Source organism: Mauremys reevesii, unplaced genomic scaffold, assembly GCF_016161935.1.
Source record: "Mauremys reevesii isolate NIE-2019 unplaced genomic scaffold, ASM1616193v1 Contig21, whole genome shotgun sequence".
Lineage (NCBI taxonomy): Eukaryota > Metazoa > Chordata > Testudines > Geoemydidae > Mauremys > Mauremys reevesii.
The window spans coordinates 296757-311693 of record NW_024100831.1 but is presented as its reverse complement, the minus strand read 5'-3'; the positions used below and the strand labels follow the sequence as shown (position 1 = coordinate 311693).

The 14937-nt window shown below is 49.9% G+C and overlaps 1 protein-coding gene across 5 annotated transcripts; it reads right to left on the bottom strand.

Moving 5' to 3' along the window:
• Positions 1–786: 786 nt before the first annotated feature.
• LOC120393505 lies at positions 787–14701 on the bottom strand. Of its 5 annotated transcripts, none has more exons than XM_039518100.1 (5): positions 14552–14701; positions 10583–10688; positions 9358–9489; positions 4295–6282; positions 787–3651 (listed from the first exon to the last, which is right to left on the bottom strand). In XM_039518100.1, exons 4-5 carry the CDS (start codon positions 6222–6224, stop codon positions 2780–2782), a joined length of 2802 nt encoding a protein of 933 aa, XP_039374034.1. In that variant the 5' UTR covers positions 6225–6282; positions 9358–9489; positions 10583–10688; positions 14552–14701; the 3' UTR covers positions 787–2779. The 5 variants fall into 5 exon arrangements, with proteins under 5 accessions (XP_039374034.1, XP_039374032.1, XP_039374035.1 ...); XM_039518098.1 differs by having other exon boundaries at positions 4295–6260; XM_039518101.1 differs by having other exon boundaries at positions 787–3648; positions 4295–6260.
• Positions 14702–14937: the final 236 nt, after the last annotated feature.

The window sequence follows — 14937 nt, the reverse complement described above, 5'->3', positions numbered from 1 at the left end:
GGGATTTGCAAAGGGGAGGGGCCCAGCTGCGGTATTTTGGGGTCGGGCCCAGGGGACAGCAAGGCAAAGGGGGGAATTCAGAGGAGACGGGGTTGCAGCAGCCCCAGCAAGAGGTGACCAAGGCGGGACTGTGGTGAATCGCTTTATCGCTAGGGGGCTGGAAGGAATTGGATGGGAGGGCTCAGAGAGCAGGGGAAGGCTGGCAGGATGTGGGGAGAAGGGCAGAGAGGAGCTAGGTGGGAGGTGAGGAATCTGGGTGTGAATCCCAAGGGCTGTATGGCTGGAATGAACAGTCCCAGCTCCTCTCACAGATGGGCTGGGCACTGAAGAAACAGATTCCAGATCTGTCTGTGTCTGCAGGTTTTCGTCACCAGAACGAAGCATAAGGAGAAATGGCCGGACGATGGTTCTGGGAGCAGGACGAGCTGGAGTAGAGGGGACAAGACGTCGGGCCTGTGGATCAAAGAGTAACTCCCTTCGCTGAACCCCCTGTGACCAGCGTGTCACCACGCAGGGTCTCACTGACCCTGCCCTGTGTTTGGAGAAAGGCCACGTGCACGTCATTTATAGGCATCCTAAGAAGTTTCATCAGGCTGGTTCCAAGGAACAGAAATTAACTGTTGCTGGGACTGTTTTCTAGCGTGAGGGACTGAAAAGAAAGGGGACAGTAACTGTGTTTTAGTTAAAGCAGCAAATCGTCCTGTGGCACCTTATAAACTAACAGACGTATCGGAGCATGAGCTTCCGTGGGTGAATCCCCACTTCGTCAGACGCATGTAATGGAAATTTCCAGAGGCAGGTATAAATATGCAGGCCAGAATCAGTGTTTTATTTAAATGTCCAAATTACCTCCTCAGCCATTGATATAATCCAGATCCTTCACACACACACACGACACCACGTTGCCAGCCCCAATCGCAGAGAATTACTTTAGAACTGCGCCCTCGTTGCTCTTGACATTTCTTCGCGAGGCACAACCCCGGCCACTCGTTAACTTCCCTTTGAGTTCACTGCACTCTGTCGGCATCTTAACCAAATGTTACAACCGCCAGAGAGCGCGCTAGGGCTCTGGCTGAACTCCCTGAGCTGAACCCCCGTCTCTCTCCAAGCCGCTGGCCGCTCCAGGGGCTGCCAGATCCCTTCGGACTGTGACGGCGAGCCAGCTGCAGCTGGGCAAATGCTGTCTTAGCTTCTCTGGCTGCGGCTGCGGCTGCTCTTCGTAAGGACGAGCTGTGCTCTGCTAGTGCAACGAGTTCTCCAGTCTCTGCGCTCTCACCATCACTCACTGATTCACACACTCAGTCCCTGGGTTCCCATCCCCCCGTGCTCAAACACAGGCTCCTCCCTGCCCATCACCCGTCTCTCCTAGTCCCTAAACACTGGATGGCCCCAGGTCCCTGGGGGTCTTTGTGAATAAAGGGTGCGAACGGTTCCCCGGCTACCCAGTCCACAGGACACTGGCTGGGGAACCAGGTAAGATGAGGGAGAAGATTCCAGCTGGGACAGGGACTCCCAGCAGCTGGGAGGGTGGACAGGATGATCGGAGCTTTTCCTTTGCTAACCCAGGCAGAGCCAGAGGCGGGTGGAGAAGACTGGAGCTGGCTGCTGTCTCCTAACACCAGAGATGGGTCACCAGACTCTGAAAAGTCACATGGTGGCAACATTTCTGGAATCAGCAAATCTATTAACTGTCCAAAACCTTGGTTAATGCAGAGCTATGGCTGCCCAGTGCTGCCTTGTGCCCTTCCCCAGTGCGGCGAGTGGCTAAACCTACACCTGTAAAACCCAAGACATGAAGGTAAATGTCATTCCCACCGCGCAACCTTAACTCTGCCCCTTGGAGCTGGCAATGGAGAACGGTTCAGTGAAGGTGTTGCCATAATAAGTAGACATGAAGGACTGAGAAGATGGACCATTGCTCGTGTTGAATTCCGTAGATCTGAATCCTAGAATTCATCTGCATGCACTTGACTACCTTTGCTGTGTGAGGCGCAGCTGTACTGAGTGGGGAAGAGATTCGCTGGAGTGGGCTGGCAGAGCTGACCCTGGGATAGCAGGAGAGGTGCAGGTGTACTTTAAAAGGGTCAGTTATGCTTCACTGCAGTGCTGAGTTCTGCAGGCTCTGCCAGTAGAAATGCACTTCTGACTCCGGGGCTTACTGCGGGGTCAGCAAAAGCCACGTCTCCCAAGGAATCCTCAGGGCAAGGGTGAAGCCGTGGGAACATTTTGCTGTTCTGGGGTGGATTGTGTGGAGCAGGCTCGGTTTCTGAGTGTAAGTGAGAGCTGCTCACTATGCCTGACCTACCCCAGTGTCTTCCCTTAGCAACAGAAGGTGGCCAAATTTGTCCTACACTGCTAATCAGTGCTCTATTCCTGAAGTGTCTGTAGCATCTGCAAAGGTAGAGAACAAATGTGTGTTATTGGCCCGTTGGGACTTCACACAACAAGGGCAGAGTTAAGGTTATGTTGTGGGAGTAGCATGTACACTAATGTTATATTTCCTGCTTTTCATGGGGGTTAAATTGGCACAGGGTTTCAGAGCAATCTGAATGGTAAAAGCAGCTTCTTATTGGGGGGCTGTATCAGAGGAACCCCTAGACCAAATGGCCACACACCCCCACCCCGAGCTCTGCCCCCGGCCCAGATGAGGCACAGCAATTTTCAAGACAATCTAAGTCCACATGTGGATTTTAAAGCACACAGAAATCTGGCAGTTAAAAAGGAAGCTAGTCTCAACTGCTCCAGTCTAACTCACTTCAGCCAGTTCTAGTCGGGGCATTTATTCGTTTTCTCCCCAGTGGGTTCTCAGATGTCTACTGCGGGTTGATTTCTGACTGAAGCTTTTCCCGCACTTGAGGCACTTATAGGGTCTCTCCCCAGTGTGAACTTTCTGGTGCCTGGTCAGGTTTGAGCGCCGACTGAAGCTTTCTCCACACTTCAGGCAGTTATAGGGTTTCTCTCCCGTGTGAGTTGTCTGATGCCTAACAAGCCCAGTCCTATCACGGAAGTTCTCCCCACACTCAGGGCAGCTGTACGGCTTCGCTCTCTCTCCGGTGTGGATTCTCTCATGTCTAAGAAAGGATGACCAGTTACAGAAGGTTTCCCCACACTGAGAGCATATGAAGGTTTTTGCTTCTCTGTGGACTCTCTGGTGGCCTATAAGGTGTGATCGCTCACCGAAGCTTTTCCCACAGTCGGGGCACTGATAGGATTTTTCTCTCATGTGGATTTTCTGATGTTTTTTCAGGGTTGGGATGCCAATAAAATTTTTCCCACACTGAAGACATTTATGAGGTCTTTCTCCTGTGTGGGTTCTGCGGTGTATAATAAGGTATAAACTCCGGCTGAAGCTTTTCCCACATTCGGTGCATGTGTTTTTCCCTTCCGCTTTGGACGATCTCTGGTGCATCATATTTTTGCTAAGATTCTTCGAATCACCTTCACATTGAGTGGATTTACCCATGTTCTTCCCTGGCTGGTTTCCCTGCTGTCTCTCTGGGCTGTGCTGAGACCCACCAGCTTTTCCACACTCTGGACTCCAGGACACAGTCGCTTCAGCTCTACCCAATAAAGTTCCGTGAGTTTCAACTTGCTCAGGATCTTCCTGCTGAGGATTCTCTTCCACAATCTCACTCATCATCTCCTCACCTGCTGGGACAGAGAGAGAGAATGCAGACACGAGTCATTCCCTGCGCTGGAGAAGGACAGGGGAGAAACAAGCCCAAGTAGCACTGGAGAAACTGAAAAATCAGGACCAGAATCCTCCCCAAACCCTTTCCCAAGGGAGAGAGAGAAGGGGACAAATCTGGACACCACATCCCATGTGACAAATCAGAGGTAGTGAGGGCAGGAGAGAGGGAGCTACTGCCAAGTGTCCAGAGTTCTAGGAACAACTCTGACCTGGCTAAGATGAAGCAGACCCTGGGGGACTTTGGAAGTAGGGTTGCCAACTTCCTAATTGCAGAAAACCAAACACCCTCGTCCCGCCCACCTGCCCGGAGGCCCCACCCCTGCTCACTCCACCCCCTTCCCTCCATCACTCGCTCTCTCCCACCTTCGCTCACTCGCTCATTTTCACTGCACGGCCCGAGCAGGCACCAGGAGAAGGCCAGGAGCTGCAAGGATTTGAATGTGGGAAATGGAACGTGTGACTCAAATACCCTTCGCCTCCCCAGGGAGAGATTTTAAACATTACTGTCAATTAAACTTTTTAACTTCTTCTGCAGTGTTAAGAAGATACAAACAAAATAAAACAAACCCAGGTTTAAGGAGCGTGGCAATTGGAACGACTTACATTTATACTTCTGTTCTTTTCTTGCTGCCACCACAAGCTCATTCGCTGCTTTTGTCTTCAAAAACCCAGCAAACTCGGCACATGTCATTTTATAGTTGAAGTGCACTAATAACTCAGCTTTCACCATGTCCACATGGAGCTGATTCCTTTCGTTAGTCCACAAGTTTTTCATAACACTGAAAACGCGTTCCACAAATGCGTTGGTGGGTGGTATAGCAAGCACATGCTGCACAATTTTAAGCAAGTTCGGGGCCTCCCAGCGCTTAAAGAATTCTACCCACACCTCAGAGACATTGATTCGCTCTTGTTGCTGTGGGGAAAACGTCGATCCAGCATCATTTGTCAAACTCTTTAGGGTTGGTAGCGCATCATTCAATGAGCACATTTCTGTAAATAGTTCATCTCCGTCTACTTGAATGTCCCAGCTTGTAGTCAAAGCACACAGTTTGTCTAGCTCGAGGGGTCCATCCAGATTGAGTGGTGCACACAACACATAGAAAGAGTTTTCGCTGAAATCAAACCACTTTTCCAGGTACTGTAGCATGCGTGTGTAAGCCCGTTGGGCATCGCCAACAAATTTATTCTGCTCATTAGGTGGCAGTTTTTTCAAGAACTGTGTCACCTTGTACCCGTAGAAGCCTTGCTCTTGTCGATTCTGAATCTCTCTTCTCAGCCTGCTGAATACGCCATGCAGTTCAGTTACCTGGATGAAATCACTTTCAAGAACCTTTATGGTGTTGTTAAATTGGCTCAGAATGTTGTGCACAAAGTAGATGTACAGCTCGGGAAGTGTAATAATGTCACCATCGGATACTGCGTCCTCTTGCTGAGGAAGAAAGGCCCATATTGTGCAGCTCACTTTTTCCTCTCCTTTGTTCACAAAGTAAGCTTTGAGGGCAGGCCAATGCTTCAGTAACCTGTCTACGGCAGTGAAAAGGGTCAAAAAACGTGTAGGTACATGGCGTAAGATTTCCGAATATTCTGTCTCCAGGAAGTCAAAGAACTCTTTAAGTTCACTAATATTCTTTGCACTGGACGAGAATTCACTGAACACCTTGATGACCAAATTCTCTACATCATAAGAGAGCATTTTCAAGCCATGTTTCGCTGTGTTGTGCACTATGTGAGTGCTGCAATACCCTGGCACAAGGTTTGGTAAATCCAACATTTGTTTTAGGTGCACCAAAACAGACTCGTGTTTTCCAAAATTGACAGATGCGTTGTCTGCTCCATATGCCACAATTTTATTATGTATCAGACCAGCATTTTGAAGACAACTCCTTAAGTTGTTTGCGATTGCCTCTGATGTTTCATCTGCATCCTCGAAAAAGTCTACGATACATGTGCAGCTTCCCTTATTTTTGTTAAAGTAGCGGAGGGCAACTGGGAATAATTTTGTGTTCCCTTTATTAGAAGCATCTGTCACTATTGAAAACGATGTAGAGCCAATGTCTTGCACAGCCAGTTTTAGTGAATGGGGTGCCAATACATTCTCAATCAAAGCCTCCGCTTTACTCCTTCCACAGTGAATTTTGGAAGCTATCTTGGAATCAGTGAAAATGGAGGGGTACAGTATATTTCCACAGTCTTGAGAATGGTAGCTGTGGTGGTGTTTAACTCCATGGTATGTTAAGAGCAATTCAGCCATGCACCCCTGTTGTTCTTCGGAAGTATCAGTCTTTACGAAGCATTTATCGACTGGACTGGACTGGACTTGCCCTCGTACTCTGATTTGGTGACCCGCTGTCTCTGCATGATGCTGGATAGCTTTTACAGAACCCAAGGGAACCTTGAACTGAACACGACAAATAGAACAGTATCCCGACTCCTCACTTGCCTTTGTAAGCCAATTCCGATACTCTGGGAGTTGCAACCACTCGTCTTTAAAAGAGCACCGCCTTTGAATCTTTTTCTTTTCGGGTTCCGCCATTTCACCTCGCACTAGTGTGACTGCAGCATAGTTTAGCTGATAGATAAAACAGCGTTGACTGTGGATGGCACAACGCTAACTATGTTGCTGACCATTGATGCCAGCTGACTAGGTCCTTAACTCTTTAAAGGCTAGTTGGTCCCTACTGCTTCTGACTGTGCACTGAAAAAGTTATTCAAAGATTCAATCAAATATATTGTTTTGACAGATATATTATGCTAATTTCAGGTTTTATTTTTTACAGCACACTAGAAAACTAAAGAAAATTATGGTAACCGGACTTATGGTGTCCGGTCAATACTTCTGACGGCACAGGTCCCCTTAAAACTGGACTTTTACTATTCTACTCCATTGTATCATATTAGCTTCTATAATTTGTCATAAGCTATTTTTTCGGTTTTCAGTGGAGCTAGAGTTAACACAGGTGTTTTGAACAGCATGTGTAACATCCAGTTCTGCAAAGACCTCTCTAGATTTGCATCAGTTCAGTTAGCACCACCCTGGGAACAGCAGGAAGTGCTGCAGCTGGCACATCAAACGGAAAACGGCATGCTCACAGGGTCACCGTTTTCCATGATTAGTACAGTTTTATTAAGTCACGACAAAATGATGTGAAATAGGATAACAACATAATTTACATTGGATAGCAGCTACTCTCAAGATTAACAAAACAAGGCACTAGCATGTTAATATATTAACTCAACTCTATTAAGATAATATATTCAGAATTTTGTTTGAACCTTTAAGACAATTAAAAGACCCACCCAGAAGAGAGCAGGGCATAGTTTAAAAAATATCAATCTGCCATATATTTGTAAGATGGGGATTTTCAATGGTCATCATCCTGTCCTGACGCTTACATTGTCACCTCACCTCAAAATATCCCCATCTTGGTGATGGGCTCTTGCAATGGGGTGCTACTTTTTATGGGTGCCACGTGACCTTGAGACGTGTGACCATACCAAAAACGGTGGTTTGCCTGCACAATCTGGAGTGAGGGCAACCCTGATTTTAGAGGATTTGGACCTTTTATTAGACTAGTGGTTATTGCTAAATGTTGTACAAAAGAGGCCACAAGCTAACTGGAGAAAATGCATGTAATAACCAAACCACCCCCACCCCCAAAGCCATGTTTTAAAGGTTGTATATACATACAGATAAAGGAAAACAATAGCACCTTACATGTAAAATTGGTTATAAATGGCCCTAGGCAGATTTCAGTAACATCAAACTGCATTCTGCTAGCTAATTATCATTACTATTAAACATCCACCTTAGTGCAAAATACTGCATAGGCGCTTTAGGGCTCAGACTAATCAAGAAGCAAGATTAGCAACTGATGCAGGTCATCTTTGCCATAACTCAGTCGATACAAGGCTGCCACTCACTGCTTTTTACCACCGAGTAATTTATATTGGAAAAAACAAAAGGATCTGAAATACTGGATTAATGACATTCTTATTACTTGGGGACCAGCCACAAGTCTCACCATTCCAGTGCAAAAAACTAGCTGTATAGAGGACAGAGCATTAGATTCCATCCAGTGATATATCTTCTAGGTCAGTGCTTCCCAAACTAGGGACGACGTTGGGGAAGGGAAAGCCCCTGGCGGGCCAGGCCGGTTTGTTTACCTGCCCCGTCTGGAGGTCCAGCTGATCGCGGCTCCCATTGGCCGCAGTTCGCTGCTCCAGGCCAATGGGGGCTGCTGGAAGTGGCACAGGCTGAGGGACGTACTGGCCATTGCTTCCAGCGGCTCACATTGGCCTGGAACAGCAAACCACGGCCAGTGGGAGCCACGATCGGCCGGACCTGTGGATGGGGCAGGTAAACAAAGTGGCCCGGCCCACCAGGGGCTTTCCCTGCACAAGCGGCGTCCCCAGTTTGGGAAACACTGTTCTAGGTTATTCCTTTTTATAGAAGTGCTACATGGTTCCACCTTAAATGCTCACACATTGAAGTAACGTTGTAAACATTACTTATTTGTACTACAGAGGCACTTTCACCAGACAATTATGCACAGCAATGTACACATTTGTAACATACAGTCCCTGCCCCAAAGATCTTACAGTCTACACATTAGCCAAAAGGTGGATCTAGGAACAGACAGGGGGAGCAATGGCAGTGCCAGCTTCTCTGTGTTGCCCTCACCAATGTGCCTCAACTGTGCAGTGGAGCCTCCCAGCCATGAGACATCTTGACGCTCCTGATTCCCACTTCTGTCTCGTTGCTGGGAGTGCCAGTTGTAACAAGAACGTGGGGCTGAACCTAGGGCGTGATGCTGCAAGCGCTTGTTCACCTGGATATTCGTATGGAACCGAATGGGACTAATTACAGCCGGATTCATACCCTTGATCTGGAGAGGAAAGGGTGTGGCTCCCGTTACCAGTTCTCTGAGCCTCCTAGTCTCCCAGCCCTTCACTGTTGGGAGACTGTTCTCCACACTAATTGATGAGGCTGCATTTTAGTCATGGGTATTTTCAGTAAAAGTCATGGACGGGTCACGGGCAGTGAACAAACATTCACAGCCCCTGACCTGCCCGTGACAGTAACATTACAATATAGCCCCAAGCGAACTGACAACAGGAGCCCTTGGAAGAAATTCCATCAAGGGGAAAAAAAATTCTCAAAAAAGGAGAAATGTTCAGCAGATCAACCTCAGGGGGATAAAAACAGCTGGTGAACCCAAATCCCTCCAGCTTATTTCTCACAGCCACTGGGGCACCCCTACAGAATACAACTGAATTGGTTGGAATTACTTACCAGCTGTAAACAGCTCACAAGAATGAACTCACATACAAGATAATTAGCTGTACCACAAGGCCATGTTACTCACTCATCCATCGTTAGCCTTTCCTCTGCTCTGCCACCTGGCTATCAAGTACCCCTCGGCCTGCTGCCACACCCTCCCTGACAAGGGCTCATGTTTAGCTCCTGAGTCTGGAGTTAGATGTTATCATATCTTGTGTGGGGAAGGTTTTCCTTATGTAAGAGCTCTCCCTTTACCAAGAGTCCTCAAAAAGAATTTCAGAAATTAAACATACAAGTCCTAGGTGTTATTAAAGATCGTGTATGATTGTACATGAACGTCTCTTTTGGTACTAAAAACAACTTTTTGAACATTAATTTTACTTACATTTGCTGTTTCAAATTTAGAAGCAGAAACACAAATCCTGAATGATTCAGCTTGAATCGTTCTGTTCTTTGAACTGGACTTCTCCACTCTGTAGCTACGTTTCTTTGTCTGTGTCACCCATCACAGTAGTAGCTAAGCACATACATGTTAAATTAGTGGACTTTTATAATCCCACTGTGATTTTTACTTTGTAATATCCCTTGTAAATACATGTGGCAATTTTAGCAATGGTGGGGCATTTCCAAATCCTTGATTGATTTAAAGTTTGGACGTGTTTTTTAACTCTATGCCCTGAACACTGAAGGGAAATCTCAGTTAGGAATATCAGATACTGTGGTGCCTAGAGCAAACAGGGCCCTTAATTAGTGAAGGACAGAACTTGCTTTTCATTCCTGCAGCTACAGGACCTTCGTTCATTGCCTGTGGACTGTAGTTTGTCTGGGAAGTTTTGCAGATTTAACAAACAGGGTTGGCACTTGCTTAATTCTCATCCCAACCTCTAGCTTGCTCCCTGGCCCGCCGAGGTTAGCAAACACAGTGGGGGTGGCAAGGGGCAGCCCGTAGCACTGCTATAGGCCCTGGCCCCAGGCAGGGCCAGACCACGACACCAGGGCCCGGGATTGGCAGGAGCCAGGGGTCTGAGGCCAGAAGGGCCCCACTGGCGAGCTGGGAGGAAGCTGAGGCCCGCAGTGCTGGCAGGATGTGGGCCCTACGGGAGAGGACATGCCGGAGTCCCTGCTGGCCACAGGGCCCCGAAAGGGGCTGTCTTGTCCGCCTCTCCTCCAGCAGCCCCATTCCCAGAGCCCCTTGCAGCGCTCCGAGATGGGGATACCTCGAGCTCCTGGGTGTGGGCGACGGGGAGAGAGAGTGCAGGGTTGCCACCAGGGCATGGACTGCAGCTCAGGCCTTGGCCAATGGGAATGGCGCCTGCAGGCCAGGGCAGCACCTGGAGCCACCCTGGCGACCCCTCTGCCTGGGAGCCGAACATGCTGTCCGTTTCCCAGGAGCGGCGCGGAGCTGGGCAGGGACCCTGCTCGCCCTGCTGCACCTCGCCAGCGGGACTTTTAACAGCCCGGTCAGCAGTGCTGTCAGCCACTGGAGTCCCTTTTCGACTGGGGGTTCTCGTCGAAAACAAGACACCTGGCAACCCTATTTAGAAGGCACTGGTGGGAGTTACAGCTTCGCTTGCTGATTCTTTACTGTGTCAAGTTATTTGATTCCTCACCCGTGTGGGCACCTCTCAGCAGCTCCCTTTCCTCAGAGACCTGGAACTCCAGACGTCTGGCTCTTCACCCCACTCCAACCGGGAAACCACCTCAACCCTGAAAATCCTGCTATGGAGAAAGAGAACAAACGAGACCTGATGAATCTGCGGGATATTTCTCACAAAGCATGTTCCGTGATTTTAAACCTGAACCCGTTTTAAAGCAGTAAAATCCTAAATACACACTCAGCAGTACGTCTTCGTCAGTCACACTTCTTTCCAAATACAGACAAATTCCTGCAGTTCAAAAGGTGCATGTATGGGGGGGGGGAGCTGAGAAAACGTGATATAAACATTTAAAAAATAGGGGGAAAGGAGGCAAGGTGTGAGGAGGTTTGCGTTTTTAAATCAACCTTTGAGGATGAGATGGAAAACAGCAAAATCTGAGAGATTTGATATTAAAAGTCGATAACTGGAGAAAAATGTGAGGGGATTTTATGTCATTCAATAACTAGGGAGGAAAGAGGCAACTACAGGGGAATTTAGATCAGTACTCAGAATCGGAGTGGATATTCAATTATTAATAGGTAAGATGGTAAGAAAATCGCAGGCTGTGACTTTGTTGCAGAACGCACAATGTTTAGCACACACTGCAAATGTGAGCGGTGTTGTGACCCCGTTCACCAGGTCGCAACACCCACCTACGTTCCCTGTAAGCTGCACGGCCGCGCCCCAGGATCTCAAGAGCCGCCCAGGCAGGTGGGGAAAGGCGCCCTGCCCCTGGCCCACCCGAGCTGCCGGGGAGAGGAGCCCCTCCCCTGGCCTGGCCTAAACCCACCGGAGCGGCTGCTCCCTGGGGGTTGGAAGAGTGGGGCACTGTCACCTGAAACATTCCGGTGACCCAATTTTGGGTCCCGATCCACAGGTTGGAAAGTCTGATCTAGAGTACATGGAGCCCCCTCCCCGAAGGCGTGGGAGCATGTGTAATTCCATGTGCAAGTGAATGACAGGTAAGAGACGTGTCGTTCCATGTGTAAAAATCTACAGAATTGTAATTTCAGTCATGTCACCCTCTGCACTGTGGCGGGGGACTCGGTGTCACCCGGATCCCAGGGCCAGGTCCTGCAGTTGGTGGACATTTTCACTACAGTGTCATCGGAACTGGGTTGAGCCGGGTATCACTCGAAAGGCCTCTCTCCCATGGACACGCTGGTACCAAGCATGTTTTTAATTTTTTTTAATTATACTTTAACACAGGCATGTCGGCACAGGCAGCCTCACAAAGAAACTCTGGCCCTTGACCGACTGTCCTATGACAAGGTGGGGGAGGTAATATCTTTCACTGGGCCAACTTCAGCGAAGATGCTGCAAAGAAGGGCTGTCTTACGAAAAAAAGGGGAGTGGGTATTTGGGGAGACATGGGCTTAGACTGCTGCAAGGAAGGTTTGGGCTGGACATCAGGAAAAACGTTCTAACTCTCCGGGTGGTTAAGCACTGGAACAAATTGCCCAGGGAGGATGTGGACTATCTGTCACTGGAGGTTTTTAAGAACAGGTTAGACAAACACGTGTCAGGAACAGTTTAGATATTAACAGAGAGCCATGCTGTCCACAGGACGGATCAGGGCAGTCACCCCGGGCCCTGCGCTTTGGGGGGCCCCACTCCTCCACCCCATCCCTGCTTCAGGGGGACCAGGCGGGGCCAGGGCGGCGGGTGGTTGGGGGCCATCAGCCGTGCTACCAGCCCAGCCCTGCTGTGCCCTGCCAGTGCCTGGCGGCGCTCAGGGGCAGGGGTTTGGGGGAAGGGGTGGAATGGGGGCTCGGCTGGGCAGTGGCAGGCTTGGGGGAAGGGGTGGGGCCTAGGGTGGAGGTTGTCCCGGGCCCTGCACCTCCCTAGGAACAACCCTGGTTATTACATGGTCCTGGCAAGAGTGCAGGGAACTGGACTAGATGACCTCTCGTGATCCCTTCCAGTCCTGCACTTCTATGATTCTATGCCGTATTTTCTCTTCTTTCTGCCTTTTTCCCCTTTCTTGCTGTTTTAAAACTTTCCCGGTTATCACTGAAGGTGTAACTAGGTCTATGATTATAGTTTCTCTTTCTATCACTCATATTTGGTGACCTTTGTGAAATTGTTTAATCAACTTTATTTAGAATGGCATTAACCGCAGACATCATGCATGTGATGAAGTGGGTTTTAGCCCACGAAAGCTTATGCCCAAATAAATGTGTTAGTCTCTAAGGTGCCACTGGATTCCCCGTTGTATTAACCACATTCAAATTATTTTTCTCTAGTGCTTCTATATATGTGTTAATACTTCTTTATTCTGCTGTTACTCAGGTCTGGGCTATAATACAGACTTACATCAATCCATACCCGGAATGGCATCGTTATAGCAACCTAACCCCTAGGCCGTGGCTACACTGGCACTTTACAGCGCTGCAACTTTCTCACTCCGGGGTGTGAAAAAACACCCCCCTGAGCACAGCAAGTTACAGCGCTGCAAAGCGCCAGTGTGAACAGTGCCCCAGCGCTGGGAGCGCGGCTCCCAGCACTGTAAGCTAATCCCCTCGGGGAGGGGGAGTACCTGCAGCGCTGGGAGAGCAGTGCTGGGAGAGCTCTCTCCCAGCGCTGGCGCTGCGACCACACTCGCACTTCAAAGCGCTCCCGCGGCAGCACTGTACGGCTGCAAGGGTAGCCATACCCCTAGAGTAGCCAGTGCTATGTCAGTGGGAGGGTCTCCCGTCTCCTCTCCCGCAGGTGGATTCACTATGCCAATGGCAGAGCTCTCTCCCATCAGTGTAGAACGTCTTTACATTAAAGTGCTGCATCAGTGCAGCTGTGCCAATGCAGGGTTTTACGTGTAGACCTGCCCTACGATTTTGTAAATTATTCAATGGCTATTTAGAAATGCACAGGCTGCATTAAAATTCGTTTCCTCTAAGAATGCATGTTAGCACTTGATTCTTCTGTCATTAAGACTATGAACACCTGTTTGCGGGATTTGATTTAGAATTGCACTAAATGTACAGAAACCATATATTTTTTCTCTAAAAATGAGGAGATGGCATCAAGGTTATATTTACTTCTTTCATTGTAATGCTTCCAATAAGGATACATTAGGTGGAGAAGGGACATGAAAGAGGGCCCCTTTATATCTGGGGTGACCAGATCTCCCGATTTTATAGGGCCAGTCTCGATTTTTGGGTCTTTTTCTTATATAGGCTCCTATTACCCCCCACCCTCTGTCCCAATTTTTCAGATTTTCTGTCTGGTCAGCCTATTTATATCCCAGGTGAGTGCTCTGACCACTGGGCTAAACGCTGCCTCTTCCTTGCTAAAACGGCATTGGCGCCGAAGGCCAAGAAAGCGTTTGCAGTTGAGATTCCCACGAAGAGGGTGGTGCCTCCCTACAGGCTGGATTTAGGGACCTCTTTCCAAGAGCCGAAAAAACAGGACTTAGGAGCCTTTGAAAAGCTGTACCATCCAGCCTGCCAGGGCCACAAAAATATTTCATCGCCCACTGAAATCAGTGGGAAATGTTGCATCCGATGAAGTGGGCTGTAGCCCACGAAAGCTTATGCTCAAATAAGTTTGTTAGTCTCTAAGGTGCCCCAAGGACTCGTGTCCTTTCTAGTGGCGAACAGGGTGTCCAGATGTCCCGATTGTATAGGGACAGTCCCGATAGTCAGGGCTTGTTCTAAGGCAGGTGCCTATAACCCACACACAGACACACACGGAGCCCGGCCCGGTTTTTCACACTTGCTGTCTGGTCACCCTCACAAGAGCCCACATGTCTTTGTGGCTCTGGGCCTAAGTGATTTCCCAGCCTCGCCCCAGAGCTGAACACCGGGCCGGGCCCCGAACCACCATGGGGCAGTTTAACCAGAGCCTGCGCTGGGGGGGGGTCCGGCCCCGGGGCCCCACGCCCGGCCGCTCGCCCCACGCCCGCCCCCCGCAGGCAGGTTTCCCCACGCGAGTCCCGCTCACCTTTGCTCTGCGCTGGGGGCCCCGCCGGGAGACGGGCCCGGGGAGCAGCGGCCGCGGGGGGGTGGCGCGGCCGCGGGCGGGGCCGGGGCTGAACGCGGCAGTGACTCCGAATCACTTCCTGCCGCGGGACCCGTTTCCATGGGACACCGGTCCCCGGGCGGAGCCGCTGCTGCTCCCAGCGGAGGGTGCGGGGAGAGCCCCGGCCGGCGGGTGGGGGGCAGCCCCGGCCCGGAGCCTGCAGGTGAGGGAGGGGCGGGGGCAGCAGGAGGTTCCCGGCTGGGGGGTCCCCCAAAGCGGCTCCCCCGGCCCGGCTCCGCCCGTGCCGCTGTGAAGGGACCCGCTGAATTGCTGCTCACGCTCCCAGGTACCGGCTGCAGCCCCGGCCT

Bases quoted from the DNA above. Each gene is read 5' to 3' on its own strand.
- LOC120393505 (XM_039518100.1), bottom strand. From the start codon at position 6,224: ATGGCGGAACCCGAAAAGAAAAAGATTCAAAGGCGGTGCTCTTTTAAA. The intron at 3,652-4,294 runs GTAAGTCGTTCC...TCTCTGTCCCAG, and splicing joins AAAAGAACAGAAGTATAAAT to CAGGTGAGGAGATGATGAGT.